General features: G+C 34.5%; 1 protein-coding gene across 1 annotated transcript in view; it reads right to left on the bottom strand.

The window, feature by feature from the left end:
* Positions 1-15,757, bottom strand: part of Orc5 (origin recognition complex subunit 5) — a 74,563-nt gene that overhangs the window by 20,655 nt on the left and 38,151 nt on the right. Inside the window, 1 exon segment of the mRNA XM_089105965.1 lies at positions 3,297-3,468. Within this exon segment, the coding sequence (XP_088962091.1) occupies positions 3,297-3,468 (172 nt within the window).

Here is a 15,757-nt window from a genome sequence, read left to right as displayed (position 1 = left end):
TATGTTAAGTGTGATATCAAATCTTCGAATGCTATTTTTAATCCTTGGGGACTTCAATATTGATTTAATGGGATGTCTCCCATCTAGACAGCAAGGAATCGACCGACATGTCCTTCAGTTTTTGGAATGTAACCTTTGTCATGGTATGAACCCAGTATGTTTTATTCCGACACGCATAACAAATTCTTCTTTTTCTCTGATTGATAATATTTTTGCACCTTATTCATGTGAGGCTACATTCGTGGTTATGGTAGATACATCTGACCATTGTATTTTAATGTCTGACTTCAAAGCGCAAAAGATAGTCAATAAAGAAAATAATGTGAAGAGGAGAAACTTTTCACATTTAAATATGAATGAATTGAAATCTGATCTTAGCGATGTAGGATGGAGTGAAGTTATTAATGAGAATGACCCCAACATATCTTTAGATATATTTTATCGAATTTTGAATGAAAATTTGGACCTTCATTGCCCATTTAAAACTACGCACCGGAAAAGAACCTCACCCAAACAACCTTTGATAAGTCCATCACTTTTAAAATCTATCAAGAAAAAATAAACTGTATAAGATAAAAATAAAATACCCCTCAGGTCATAATGTACAGCGATTCAAAAATTAAAAAAATTTGCTAGTTAAAACTCTCAGAACAAGTGAAAAAATGTATTATGAAAATGCATTTAAAAAATCTGATTCACCTAGGACTACATGGAAATTAATTAAGGAAAAAATTGGAAATAATATTAAAACTCCACACCCTGAAGTGATCATAAATGAAAATGGTGTTGAGTTGAAGGGGAAGGATGTTCTTGCAGATTATTTTTGTCATTATTTTTTTCATATTAGTTCTACCGTTGAACTGGATTCCCCTGAATCTCCATCTGATTCATATAAAGAATATCTCCCGCCATCCGAAAATTCCAGTATGTTCCTGGCCCCTGTCACTCTCGGTGAGTTCCAGAATGTACTTATGAATCTAAAGAGTGGTAATTCTCTAGGTCTAGATGGACTATCCACAAATATTCTGAAGGAACTTGCATGTGTAATTCATGTCCCGTTGCTTCATATTTTAAATGCATCTATGTCATCAGGGATCTTTCCGGAAGTATGGAAATCTGCACGAGTTATTCCAATTCATAAGAAAGGTGATAAGACAGATATAGGTAACTATCGCCTAATCTAATAAAATGTTACTTGCATGGTCGAAAAATTCAGGTAGAGGTAAATGGGCACCTGTCAAGCCATATTGTTATTGATGATGTTGGAGTCCCCCAGGGATCAGTATTAGGGTCATTACTATTTTTGATTTATATAAATGACCTTTCGAGGTGTTTACCCCAAGATAGTAGTTTAGCAGTAATTTTTGCAGATGATACGGCGGTGACAGTAAAAGCTAAAACCCCATCTTTGTTGGCTGAGAAAATGGTGACAGCAATGAATTCTTTGAATAAATGGTTTGCATGTAACTACCTGGCTCCGAACTTTTCTAAAACTGAATTCATGATTTTTGGGCGGTCACAGCGGGCAGTAGATAAAATTACCATAGAAGAGTTAATTGTAAACCAAAGAAGGATAAAAAGAGTAAATTCATTTCGTTACCTTGGGATTATTCTTGATGAGCTTTTATCTTTCTGTAAGCATTCTGATCATTTGAGATTGAAACTTGCCCATAACTTAGGTTGTCTTCATAGAATGAAACATGTATTTCCTTTTTCCATCCTTAAAATTTTATATCATTCTCTAATTGAATCATATTTTAAATATTGCCCTGTAATATACCTCAACACATTTATGGTACATCTCCAACCTCTTCAGATAATTCCAAATAAGGCGGTTAGAATCCTGGGTACTTTTGTTCATCGCCCAGTGAGGCTTCAAAATCTTTCAGAAACCCAAACTTTATATCTTTTTCTCAATATACTTAATCTCAAACAACTGAAAGACCTGCATACAGCAATGTGGTATTAAAATATCCAATCTTCGGCAAATTATTTCCATGATCTGGGTATAATTGAGACTCCCATTTCTCCTGCCCACCACGTCCGCTCCTGTAAGTATCGCCTTCCCCCAATTAAATCTGAAAGAGCTAGATTCTCAATCAGATACCAGATTCCTTACATTTCAAATATACTTTATTTAATAGATGCGTCCCCAAGATACAAGAGCCGATTTTTTTCGAAAAAACATATTTCAAAAATTTTTCTTTTCGGGGATGTTGGGATTGGTGAATTTTAATCTTAGTATGAAATTTTTTGTGGTGTTCACGTGCTGGGGTGGCCTCCTCTGTTATCACCTACCATGTGTGTCTTTTTTTTCATCATTGATATGCTTTATTTGTTATTTCGGATTTTTTTTTTTTTTTTTTTTTTTTTTTTTTTGGCCGACACATCGAGCCCTGCTCCCCGTCGGCCAGTTTAGAAAATAATTTATTCATGTAATTTGTTTGTTAAATAAAGTTATCTATCTATCTACTCAAAAATGACGTCTGACCAAAACAAAAGTTCAATGCCGAAAACAAAATTCTTCATACATGAGATGATGGATAACACCATAATCGTAAGTTACAACCATAAAGTGAAGGGACGGTTTTGAAATTTACGCTATTTGTACATCCAATTACTTTTCAGGTTAATTTCAGTCGGATTGCTATTCTTTAATTGAGATTGGGAGTGTAGATTTTAGTGGAAAGGTACCCCATTTTATTTTTAGGGATAAAAGTAATCAGCAAGCCAAGCATTTATCTGTATCGATGACGCACGGTGGGCGTATAAAAATATGTCCACGTCATCCACAAAGCAAGGTAAATAAAATAAAACTGATTGAGAAACTAATATCAGCAATCCTTTATGGACAAGAAATTTATCTTAACATAAAAAATACCAGAGATCTGCATAAAAATACGTTGTCAGTTCCATATCTTTTTCAAGTTTTAAAATTTATAACAATTATATAAATTATGATAATTTTATATCGCGCAGCTTAACAGCTGATGTGAGTAGCAATCCTACCTGTGTAGGAGGGGGAGAGCCAAAAACCTCAAAACTCTCTCTGTAAAGGGGAAGGGTCATTTTTTCACATAAAAAACCATTCTAGTATTTGATCCCATATACAAATATTTAGTTTATAGGAGGGGACCCACCATTTGTTAGTTTTACTTTTGCCTATATAATAAAATTTACTTCAAGCTAGCGCGCTTTTTCATATAATTAAGGCATTTTTTGTGTCACAGATCCTCGTGGACACTTTGCTGGTCTTCCCTCTCCTACATATGCGGCCTTGGTGTTTAAAAACATACCTGCAATTTGGTTGAGTAAAGACTCCCAAATATTCTTTAAGGTGTAGGCAGCTCTACAACTCACAGTTGCATGTTCGATTCTGTTGAATTTATGTAGAAAATGAGAAACAACTGTTTTCTTCCCAGTGGATGGTAAACCATAGAGGAACAAACTAACTGGCAAACAAGAAGACTGAAAAAAAAATTTAGAGTAAATACATGTTGAAACTAGGTCGTATTGTTTATAGAGCTACCTAAATGTCAACAAAATCAAAACGCATCAAGTACATGAATCTAATGTTATGATAAAGCACAATAAGAACTTGCGATTCTATACTGTAGCAGAGTTTGGAACTGGCCAGCTACACAAGAAACTTTTGATCCCTTGTGTAGACAGTTCTTTGGCGTAATGAAACAACTACAAAATGGAACGTGAAACTTGCTATAGTTGAAGCAATATGTAAAAAGTCATAGGATGTTTATCAAGGCATATAATTTAAACATTCAGTTATCTTTTTTGACATTTAAAGCAGAACATTTAAAGCAGAACATTTGGCAGTGCGACAGAGCACTGCCTCGACGCCTTTTAAGTGGTTTGCACTATCTTTGCTTACGATGAGTTTAAGATGAATGATTGAATCTTTTCTTATAGAGTAGCCTTGACTTTGGAGTATTCTGACCTTTTGTATGCAGGCACGCAGCAGAAATTTCATTTTGAGAGGAGAACACTTCTAAAGAAACCTTTAATATGGACAAATCAACGGAAAATGAAAGCGATTATACTAAAAATCGAATAATTCGCTAATTTTATCTAATCGTTAATTTTATCTAATAAAGATCGTTAATGTTATATAACAAAGAACGAATTCCAAAGGATGAGGCCGCAGAGTCACTGAAATATGGCATCACAATATGACACCATCTTGTATATGAATATGCAGTTTTTGTCAAAAATTGTATTTCATTTTTAATATCATGGTATGGTAATTACTAAAATCGAATAATTCGCTAATTTTATCTAATCGTTAATTTTATCTAATAAAGATCGTTAATGTTATATAACAAAGAACGAATTCCAAAGGATGAGGCCGCAGAGTCACTGAAATATGGCATCACAATATGACACCATCTTGTATATGAATATGCAGTTTTTGTCAAAAATTGTATTTCATTTTTAATATCATGGTATGGTAATTACTAAAAGCCCTTACATATAGCGCTTTCCCTTCAACAGCTCTATAAACAGTTATATCCCTTAAACAGTTCTATACGTTGTGTTAAGGACATATCAGTGCTACCCATGCAAAAAACTGATTTTCCTCGTTGTTCAAGGTGAGGAAGGGAGGGGGGGGGGGCTTCAAGTTTGCAGCATATTGTTTTCACCAAGAGCGATTCCAGCGGTTTACTTTTTGTTTAGACCAGACACCACTTCCGAGGAGTTTCCAGGTATTTTTCGAAATTCCATATTTTAAAATAACATTTTGCTACAAAGACTAATCGAAATAATAGTTAGCATTCCTGAAGCAGCTACAAATGGCAATTTTTTCTCTAGCCAGACAGGTTATTTTTTTTTAAGGCATGTTTCTAAATTTTCTGTTAGTATGGCCGTTTTTCGTGCCTTACTATGTTGCTGTTATTACTGCAACAATGAAAGGCGCAACCGTTACCCGACGTTCGGCTAAAAATGTAGCATTGAAAGAGGTAACAAGGGAATCTTGAAGGATCTGATGATCACGTTTGCACCTCAATCAATACGGATTGAAGGACATTATGGAATTAAACTTTAAAAAAGTGCAACATATCAAGAGGCCATGGGCCTAAGTTTTACCTCTAGCTTGTTTTGCAACAAATTAGGTCCTAACTCGTTTTCGAGCAGTCATCCAATTTTTTCTGGTGTGTACCAGAAATTATGTTGCACAAAGAATATATCAGCCCCTCAAAATTTTCAAAATTGTGCATCTCATCAGCAAACTTTTGTACATCTGAAGCAATACACAGCCATCAGTTCTTCAAGGAGTATTAACAAGTATTAGATAGAAATTAATGCCTCTTAGTTAAAACACTGATTTTCTTGCTGTGGGACACCTTTCTCCCTCCCAAAGGGTAGCCCCCAATTTATTTCGCAATGACATAATTATTAGAACTTAGGAGCCACATGTAACTTCGTTTTTCTATCTCAGTCTAAAATACAGAAAATGGAATAAGAAACTCAATGGAACTACAAAAAGAAATTCAAAGTAGATGAAATTACTTTTGAACCAAGGGAAATTGCTCTTTTTTGGATTTCTTAAATTTTGCTAGTTATTATTCTAAGATAATAGTTTTCCAATTGGGCCAGGAAACCTCCACACACCATTTGGAAGAAAAAACACGCCTTAAAGAAACGAAAGCTTGGTGAAACAACTACAAAATGGAACGTGAAACTTGCTATAGTTGAAGCAATATGTAAAAAGTCATAGGATGTTTATCAAGGCATATAATTTAAACATTCAGTTATCTTTTTTGACATTTAAAGCAGAACATTTATCTTGTTCATTTTTCAAACTCCTTATTTTCTTTCTGAATAAAATACTATTGCTGAAAGCAGCCACTCCGTCTTATCCCCACGCTGACTTTTTGCCCCCGGTGTTTTAAGAACGACAGGTTAGGCAAGGGCAATTGGATTGGAATAACTAGTATTACTACCCTACGTTTAATAATACCATCTGAGACCATACAGACTATACAGACATGGCAGACATTTTGGCAAAAGACTTCTACTAAGGCGTCCTAAGCGTAAATAAAAAATAACCTATCTAAAAAAAATCACTAGCCCTTTTTCCAAATCCGGAAAAAACTTTTCTTACATTTCTGCTCAGAAGCAAATTTGTTTTTCTCCAACTATGGGTTTACTAATGGGAATAGTTTTGTCCTCTTATTTGACATAACCTACTCGAATTTCATCACAAATTCTGCTTTGGATAGTTTTCCATTAGAATATTCTTTCTGTGCCTGTTTTGTAATTCATGGTCGGTCCATTTGCAACCATGAACATCATTCTCTGAATGGGTTTTAGGAAAGTTTACACAGTATTGATTCCAATCTACTCTTTATATTGGAGGTTGAAGACGACTCAGAGAAGCTTCTTTGTTCAATGTAATATCCTTAAAAAAGTTTCTTAGCTTCAATTTTCTATCTATAGAACCCCCACTCATATTGCTCATTATTTGCATTTCTTGTTAAGCCAGCCCTCTTCTGTGAAAAGAGGCATGGTCATGTCTATAGTTTTAAAAGTTGTTCAGACTCTTATGTAGCCTCTGAGCTAAATCACACAAAGACACTTAAATCTGTAGTTACTGGAATCATTGAACCAATTATAAAAAAAGATTAAAGGAGGAAAAAAAAGAAAATGACAAAAGTTTCCCCCATTCTTCAGTCAACCTCATAAAGGAAAATAATAAATTTCAGAATATTACCATATATCCCTAGATTCAGCATTAAACATGGATTAATTTTAGGGAAGCCTAATTTTTCCATTTCCTTAAAGATGAAGGTCAACCATTTTTCCAATCAATGAGTGATTGGAATTTTTTTTCTTTTTCATTATTATCTTTTTCTGCCTTCTTTAAATTTTTCTATAATTATTGTCTGTAACTAGTACTTTCCTATATCTTCAGGATAAGAGCGGGCGGTTAAGGGGGGTGGTGGTACAGGGGTAGACTATTACCAAAAACTACATAATTGTATGCAGTGCTACACAACTCACATGTAGTGTATCCTTCTTCTATCAAAAGCATGCAAACAGCTTCTTAGAAACATCAGTTTATCTGACTAAAAATCAGTTAAGACTGTGCAGTGGATGTGGCAACGTCTCCTGGTCAAAGGTTCTTCGGTTCAATCCCGCCAGTCGCAAGGCAAAACACAATGCAAAAATTTTTCAATGGATTCCAATTATCTTTTTTTACCATATATGAGGCTAGATGCCTTCGATATTAAACAATCATAATTGCTTATCTCGCAACATTTATATTTAATGGAATTTAGATTGAATATAAAATCATCTTCCAAAATATTTTTCAACAAAAGTAAATTTCCGGCGTTTTTCCACATAATACTGTTTTTTGTGTGTGTGTTTTTTTAAGGCAAATTGAAGTCCAAAGCAATTCTAAAGTTGATATTGTTTCTCAGCCGATCCAAAGCTGTAGTAAAAGACACTTAAAGTAGTGGGACCATAGGGCTTCCCACAACAGCCCTACCCAGGATTCCACAAAAGCCCTGGATTCTGGAAGACACACCCCTAGGATTCATAAGGCAGCCCTAGTTTTGAAGGGAAAGCAGGTGTTACCTCACGCTGAATATTTACATTTGGGAACACACCCCCATGACTTTAAAGATACCCTGTTTTAAACGGTCAGCAGGTGTTACGTCATAGGGAATGTTTACATTTGGGAAGAAACATCCCCCCCCCCCGATTTCAAAAACACCTTGTTTTAAACGGTCAGCAGGTGTTACTTCACGAGGAATGTTTGCATTTGGGAAGACAAACCCCCTGGCTTTAAAGACACCCTGTTTTACACGGTCAGCAGGTGTTACGTCATAGAAAATGTTTAAATTGGGAAGACACGCCCCCGCATCTTAAAGGAAGATATATCCAAGACAACCGGCAGGTGTTGTATCACAGGGAATGTTTAACCGCGTAAGTCGAGTTTAGGGGTCACGCAATCTTACCTAACTTAGTAGATTTATTGTAGGATGACGTAATTTTACGTGACTTGGTAGATTTGTAAGGAATAAATTAATGACAGCCCACATGTGGGTGTTACATGATGGCAGCGCACGCGTAGGGGTGTTACGTAATAACGGCGCACACATCAGCGTTTCATAATACTTTAAGAGATCTTTATTTTCTTAGGGATTTCTTTTTCAATGACGTTTTTAAGAGGTTTCAAGACGTTTTTTAAGACATTTTTCTTCGACACGTTTCAGGACATTTCCAGTCTTTGTTTTCCAAGGATTTTTTCAACATTTCTTTAGTTCTTACGTAATAGGAAATGTTTATGGATGTAGCATTCTAACGTGACATGTTTCTTAGGGGCCAGGGGGACCCCTGGTTGTAACTCTATCATACGTTTCAAACGAATATACTTCCAAATGCACTTTGAAACATCAACAGAGATAACCCAGACAATTTAAACTACGACACAACATTACAAAAATATCCCAAGTCATACGTTTCAAACGATAAAACTTACAAAATGCACTTTGAAACATCAAGAGAGGTAACACAGACAAGATAAACTACGACACAACACTACAAAAATATCCAAAGAAATACGTTACAAACGAAATACTTCCAAAATGCACTTTTAAACATCAATAGAGGTAACACAGACAAAATAAACCACGACACAACACTACAAAAATACCCTAAGTCTTACGCTTCAAACAAAAAATCTTCCAAAATGAACTTTGAAAAATCTAAAGAGGTAACACAGACAAGATGAAGCACGAAACACCACTTCAAAAATATCCTAATTCATACGTTTCAAACAAAAAAACTTTCAAAATGCACTTTGAACTATCAACAGAGGTAACACAGAAAAGATAAACCATGACACAACACTACCAAAATAGCCTAACTCATACAATTGAAACGAAAAAAAAACTTACAAAATGCACATTGAAACATCAACAGAGGTAACACAAACAAGATAAACAACGACAAAATACTACAAAAATATCCTAAGTCATACGTTTCAAACGGAAAAACTTCCGAAATGCACTTCGAAACATCAACAGAGGTAACGCAGACAAAATAAACCACGACACAACACTATGAAAATATCCTAAGTCATACGTTAAAAACGAAAAAAACTTTCAAAATGCACTTTGAAACATACACGGAGGTAACACAGACAAGATAAACCGCAGCACAACACTAAAAAAACATCCCAAGTCAGACATTTCAACCGAAAAAACTTCCAAAAGGCACTTTGAAACATCATCAGAGCTAATACAAACTAGATAAACCACGGCACAACACTACAAAAATATCCTAAGTCATATGTTTTAAACGAAAAAACTTCCAAAATGCCCTTTGAAACATAAATGGAGGTAACACACACAAGATAAACCACGACACAACACTATAAAAATATCTTAAGTCATACGTTTGAAACGAAAAAACTTCCAAAATGCACTTTGAAACATTAACAAAGGTAACACAGACAAGATAAACCACGATACAACAGAACAAAAATATCCCCGGTCATATGCTTCAAACGAAAAACGTTCCAAAATACACTTTGAAAATATCAAAAGAGGTAACACTGACAAGATAAACCTCGACACAACACTACAAAAAACATCCTAAGTCATATGTTTCAAAAGAAAAACTTCCAAAATGTACATTGAAACATCAACAGTGGTAACACAGACAAAATAAAGCACAAAAAAACACTACAAAAGTATCCTAAGTTATAGGTGTCAATAGAAAAACTTCCAAAATGCACTTTGAGAACATCAACAGAGGTAACCAAGACATGATAAACTACGATAAAACTACAAAAACACCCTAAGTCGTACCTCTCAAACGAAAAACTTCCAAGATGCACTTTGAAACATCAACGGAGGTAATAGAGACAAGATAAACCACGACACAACACAAAAAAAATGTCTTAAGTTGTACATTTCAAACGAAAAAACTTCCGAAATGCACTTTGAAATATCAACAGAGGTAACACAGACAAAATAAACCACGACACAACACTATCAAAATGTCCTAAGTCATACATTTCAAATGATAAAAAACTTTCCAAAATGCACTTTCAAACATACACGGAGGTAACACAGACAAGATAAACCACGATACAACAGTACTAAAATATCCTAAGTAACACGTTTCAAACGAAAAAAACTTCAAAATGCACTTTGAAACATCAAGAGAGGTAACTCAGACAAGATAAACTACAACACAAAGCTACAAAAATATCTTAAGTCATACGTTTCAAACGAAAAAATTTCCAAATTGCACTTTGAAACATCAACAAAGGTAACAGACATGATAAACCATGACACAACAAAACAAAAATATCCCAAGCCATACGTTTCAAACGAAAAAGCTTCCAAACTACATTTTGAAAACATCAGAGGAGGTAACACAGACAACATAAACCACGACAAAACACTACACAAAACATCCTAGGTCATATGTTTGATATGAAAAACTTCCAAAATGAACTTTGTAACACCTACAGATTTAGCATAGACAAGATAAACCACGAAACAATACTACAAAAATATCCTACGTCATGTTTCAAACAAAACTTCCAAAATGTACTTTGAAAAATCAGCAGTGGTAACACATACAAGATAAACCACGACACAACACTACATAAATATTCTAAGTCATACGTTTCAAACGAAAAAACTTCAAAAATGCACTTTGAAAAAATCAATAGGGGTAACACAGACATGATAAGCCACGACACCACTATAAAAACATCCTTAGTCATACGTTTCAAGCAAAAAACTTCCAAAATGCACTTTGAAAACACCAACTGAGATAACAAAGACAAAATAAACCCCGACAACATTATAAAAATACCCTGTCACGTTTCAAAAAAAACTTCCAAAATGCACTTTGAAACATTAACAGAGGTAAAACAGACAAGATAATCCACGACAAAACACTACAAAAATATCTTAAGTCGTACGTTTCAAACGAAAAAACTTCCGAAATGCACTTTGAAAACATCAACAGAGTTAACACAGACAAGATAAACCCCGAAACAACACTACAAAAATCATCCTAAGTGACGTCTCAAACGAAAAAATTCCATAATGCACTTTGAAACATCAACAGAGCTAATACAGACAAGATAATGCACGACACAACAGTGCAAAAATATCCTAAGCCATACGTTTAGAACGAAAAAACTTCCGAAATGCACTTTGAAACATCAACAGAGGTATCACAGACAAAATAAACCATGACACAACACTTTAAAAATATCCTAAGTCATACATTTCAAACAAAAAACTTTCAAACTGCAATTTGAAAAATCAACAGAGGTAACAAAGACAAGACAAACCTCGAAACAACACTACAATAATATTCTAAGTCATATGTTTCAAATGAAAAAACTTCCAAAATGCACATTGAAAGCATGAACAGAGGAAAAACTTACAGGAAAAACCATAACGCAGCTATACAAAAATATCCTAATTCATACGTTTCAAACGAAAAAACTTCCAAAATGTTCTTTGATAACATCAACAGAGGTAACACAGCCAGTACAAAAACACCGTAAGTCATACGTTTCAGACAAAAAGTTTTAATAATGCACTTTGAAACATCAACAGTGGTAGCACAGATAAGATAAACCACGACATAACACTACAAAACTATCCTGTCATAGGTTTCAAATAAAAAAAAACTTCCAAAACGAACTTCAAAACATCAATAGAGGTAACACAGACAAGATAAACGACGACACAACACAACAAAAATATCCCAAGTCATACGTTTCAAACGAAAAACTTCAATAATGCACTTTGAAACACCAACAGTGGTAGCACAGATAAGATAAACCACGACACAACGCTACAAAAATATCCTAAGTCATAGGGTTCAAACAAAAAAAAACTTCCAAAACGCACTTCAAAACATCAACAGAGGTAACACAGACAAGATAAACCACGACACAACACTACAAAAACATCCTAAGTCATACGTTTCAAACGAAAAACTTCAATAATGCACTTTGAAACACCAACAGTGGTAGCCCAGATAAGATAAACCACGACACAACACTACAAAAATATCCTAAGTCATAGGTTTCAAACAAAAAAAACTTCCAAAATGCACTTTGAAAACATCAACAGAGGTAACACAGACAAAATAAACCACGACAACAGTACAAAAACATATTCATACATTTCAAAATGAAAAAAACTTCCAAAATGCACTTTTAAAACATCAATAGAGGTAACACAGACAAGACAAACCACGGCAACACTACAAAAACATCCGTAGTCATACGTTTCAAACGAAAAAACTTCCAAAAGGCACTTTGAACCATCAACAAAAGTAACCGAGACAAGATAAACGATGACACAACACTACAAGAATATCCTAAGTAATACGTTACAAACGAAAAAAACTTCCAAAATGCATTTTGAAACATCAATAGAGGTAACACTAGAGGCAAAATAAACCACGACACAACACTACAAAAATATCCAAAATGTAATTTCAAAACATCAACAGAGGAAATACAGAAAAGATATACCACGACACAAAACTACAAAATATCCTTAGTCTTAAGTTTCAAACGAAAAAACTTCCAAAGTGCACTTTGAAACATCAACAAATTAACACAGACAAGATAAACCACGAAAAAACTACAAAAACATTCTAAGTCATAGGTTTCAAACAAGAAACTTCCCAAATGCACTTTGAACACATCAACAGAGGTAACAAAGACAAGATAAACCCCGAAACAACACTATAAAAATCATTCTAAGTCACTTTTCAAACGAGAAAACTTCCATAATGCACTTTGAAACATCAACAGAGCTAACACAGACAAGATAAGGCACGACACAACACTACAAAAATATCCTAAGTCATATATTCAGAACGAAAAAAACTTCAGAAATGCACTTTGAAACATCAACAGAGGTATCACAGACAAAATAAACCACGATACAACACTATAAAAATATCCTAAGTCATACGTTTCAAAGGAAAAAACTTTCAAAATGTAATTTGAAACATCAACGGAGGTAACACAGACAAGATAAACCTCGAAACAACACTACAAAAATATTCTAAGGCATCCGTTTCAAATAAAAAAAACTTCCAGATGCTCTTTGAAAACATCAACAGAGGTAACACTGATAAAATAAACCACGACGACAGTACAAAAACGCCCTAAGCCATACGTTTCAAAAAAAATATTCCAAAATGAACTTCGAAACATTAATAGAGGTAACAAAGACCAGATAAACAACGACACAACCCTACACAAATATCCCAAGGCATACGTTTCAAACGAAAAATATCACTAATGCACTTTGAAACATCAACAGTGGTAGCACAGATAAGATAAACCACGACACAACACTACAAAAATATCCTAAGTCATAGGTTTCAAATAAAAAAAACTTCCAAAATGAAATTCGAAACATCAATAGTGGTAACACAGACAAGATAAACGACGGCACAACACTACAAAAATATCCCAAGCCATACGTTTCAAACAAAAAACTTCCAAAATGCACTTTGAAACACCAACAGTGATAGCACAGACAAGATAAAACACGACACACCGCTACAGAGACATCCTAATTCATGGGTTTCAAACAAAAAACTTCCAAAATGCACTTTGAAAACATTAACAGTGGTAACACAGACAAATAAACCACAAGACAACACTACAAAAACACCCTAAGTCATACGTTTCAAAAGAAAAAACTTCCAAGATGAACTTTGAAATACCAACAGAAGTAACAAAGACATGATAAACCACAACGTAACACTACAAAAATATCCTAAGTCGTACATTTCAAAGGAATAAAACTTCCAAAATGTAATTTGAAAACATCAACAGAGGTAACACAGAAAAGATAAACCACGACGCAACACTACAAAAATATCTTTAGTCATACGTTTCAAACGAAAAAAACTTCAAAAGTGCACTTTGAAACATCAACAAAATAAAACAGACAAGATAAACCACGAAAACACTACAAAAAACATTCTAAGTCACAGGTTTCAAACAAAAACTTCAAAAATGCACTTCGAATCCTCAAAAGAGGTAACACAGACAAGACCAACCACGAAACCAGACTATAAAAGGGTGCCAGAGCGCCTGTAATAGTGTGGCACGATCGTGGAGGTGTGGTGACTGAAGTCTAGCATGTAGTCAAAGAAATGTGGTATTTTCATTAAAAGCCCTTCAGAAATACCCCTTAATATGGCTTAAATGTATCTGTAATAGCAACCCTCCACTCCTCCCCCTTTGGAATTGCTTCCCAGGGTATAGGCCACCCGTATATTGTCTCGGTGGTGTGCATAGTCATGTCCCAAAGAAACGAGATATTTTCATTAAAGCTCTCAAAGTATCTTAATAGGGCTTAAATTTATCTCTAATATCGACTCCCTCCCTGGAAATGATTGCTAAGATCACTGTCTTTCTTTGATTCACGCATGTTTTTGTTTATATCTTATCCTTTTATAAGATTTTCACATTTTGTTTTTCGTTTGTCGCGTTTTAAGTGCTTGAGCTGTGATTTCATAATTTTAAAGTGTTTTTTATCCTTTATAGGCCTTTTCATGTTTTGTTTTTTCCATTTGTTGAGTTTAAGTGCTTTTTCCCTAATTTCTTGAATTTATAGCCTTTTATAAGCCTTTTTTCACGTTTTGTTTTTCGTTTGTCGTGTTTTTAAGTGCTTTTACTGTGATTTCATTATTTTAAAGCGTTTTTTATCTTTTATAGGTGTTTTCATGTTTTGTTTCTTCCATTTGTCGATTTTAAGTGCTTATTCTATGATTTCATTATTTTAAGTGCTTATTCTATGATTTCATGATTTTATAGCGTTTTTTTAATAAGTTTTGTATTTACAAAAGCCTGGGTTTTTCTTAGATTCCCTTTTCCAGGATAGGCTTCAATATGTAATAATTTACACAATGAAAAATCTATTGGCATTATTACGTAACACCTGCTATGTGACTTAACTTGTTTAGATCATATTAGAATATTGGGGAAAACTGGCAGGTGTATTTAATAATGCAAAAGTTCAATTTTTTGAAGCAGGACTGGGGAAACTTGTGCTCTGATGTGGAAAGGGGTGGAAATCATTTAATCGAATGGGACATGTGGATTCTTATTGCGTGCTAATGGCTATCATGTAGAAAAGTATTCCTCGAAACAGAATATTGGAAAGGGTTTCATAGTCCTGATGATTAAGGCGCAGCTTCATTGGATGGGAATGGCCTTTAAAGGCCTAATGGGGACAAAAATCATTCGAATATAATGATTCCCAGAGAAAATGCATTAAAAGAAAAATTAAATCTTAATGCAGCATTATGTAACAACCCACTGTGTGTCAGAGTTACAGCCGGGGGTCCCCCACGGCCTTTGAAGAAACATGTCACGTTAGAATGCGTCATCCGTAAACATTCCCCATTACGTAAGAACTAAAGAAATGTCAAAACGTCTTGAAAAAAAAAGACTTGAAAAAACATTTTGAAACCTCTTCAAAAACGTCATTGAAAAAGAAATCCCAAAGAAAAAGATCTTAAAGTATTATATAATGCCGATGAGTGCGCCGTCATTACGTAACACCCCCAAGTGTGCACTGCCATTATGTAACACCCACGTGTGCGCTGTCCTTAATTTATTCCTAATAAATCTACCAAGTCAAGTTATATTACGCCATCCTCAATAAATCTACCAAGTTACGCAAGATTGCGTGACTCCTCTACTCCAACTACG

The sequence above is a fragment of the Artemia sp. Qi Xiang Cuo genome, chromosome 2, assembly GCF_049724085.1.
Source record: "Artemia sp. Qi Xiang Cuo chromosome 2, ASM4972408v1, whole genome shotgun sequence".
NCBI classification, from domain to species: domain Eukaryota; kingdom Metazoa; phylum Arthropoda; class Branchiopoda; order Anostraca; family Artemiidae; genus Artemia; species Artemia sp. Qi Xiang Cuo.
Note: the sequence above shows the minus strand (reverse complement) of the source record. Positions and strands in the feature narration are given on the sequence as shown.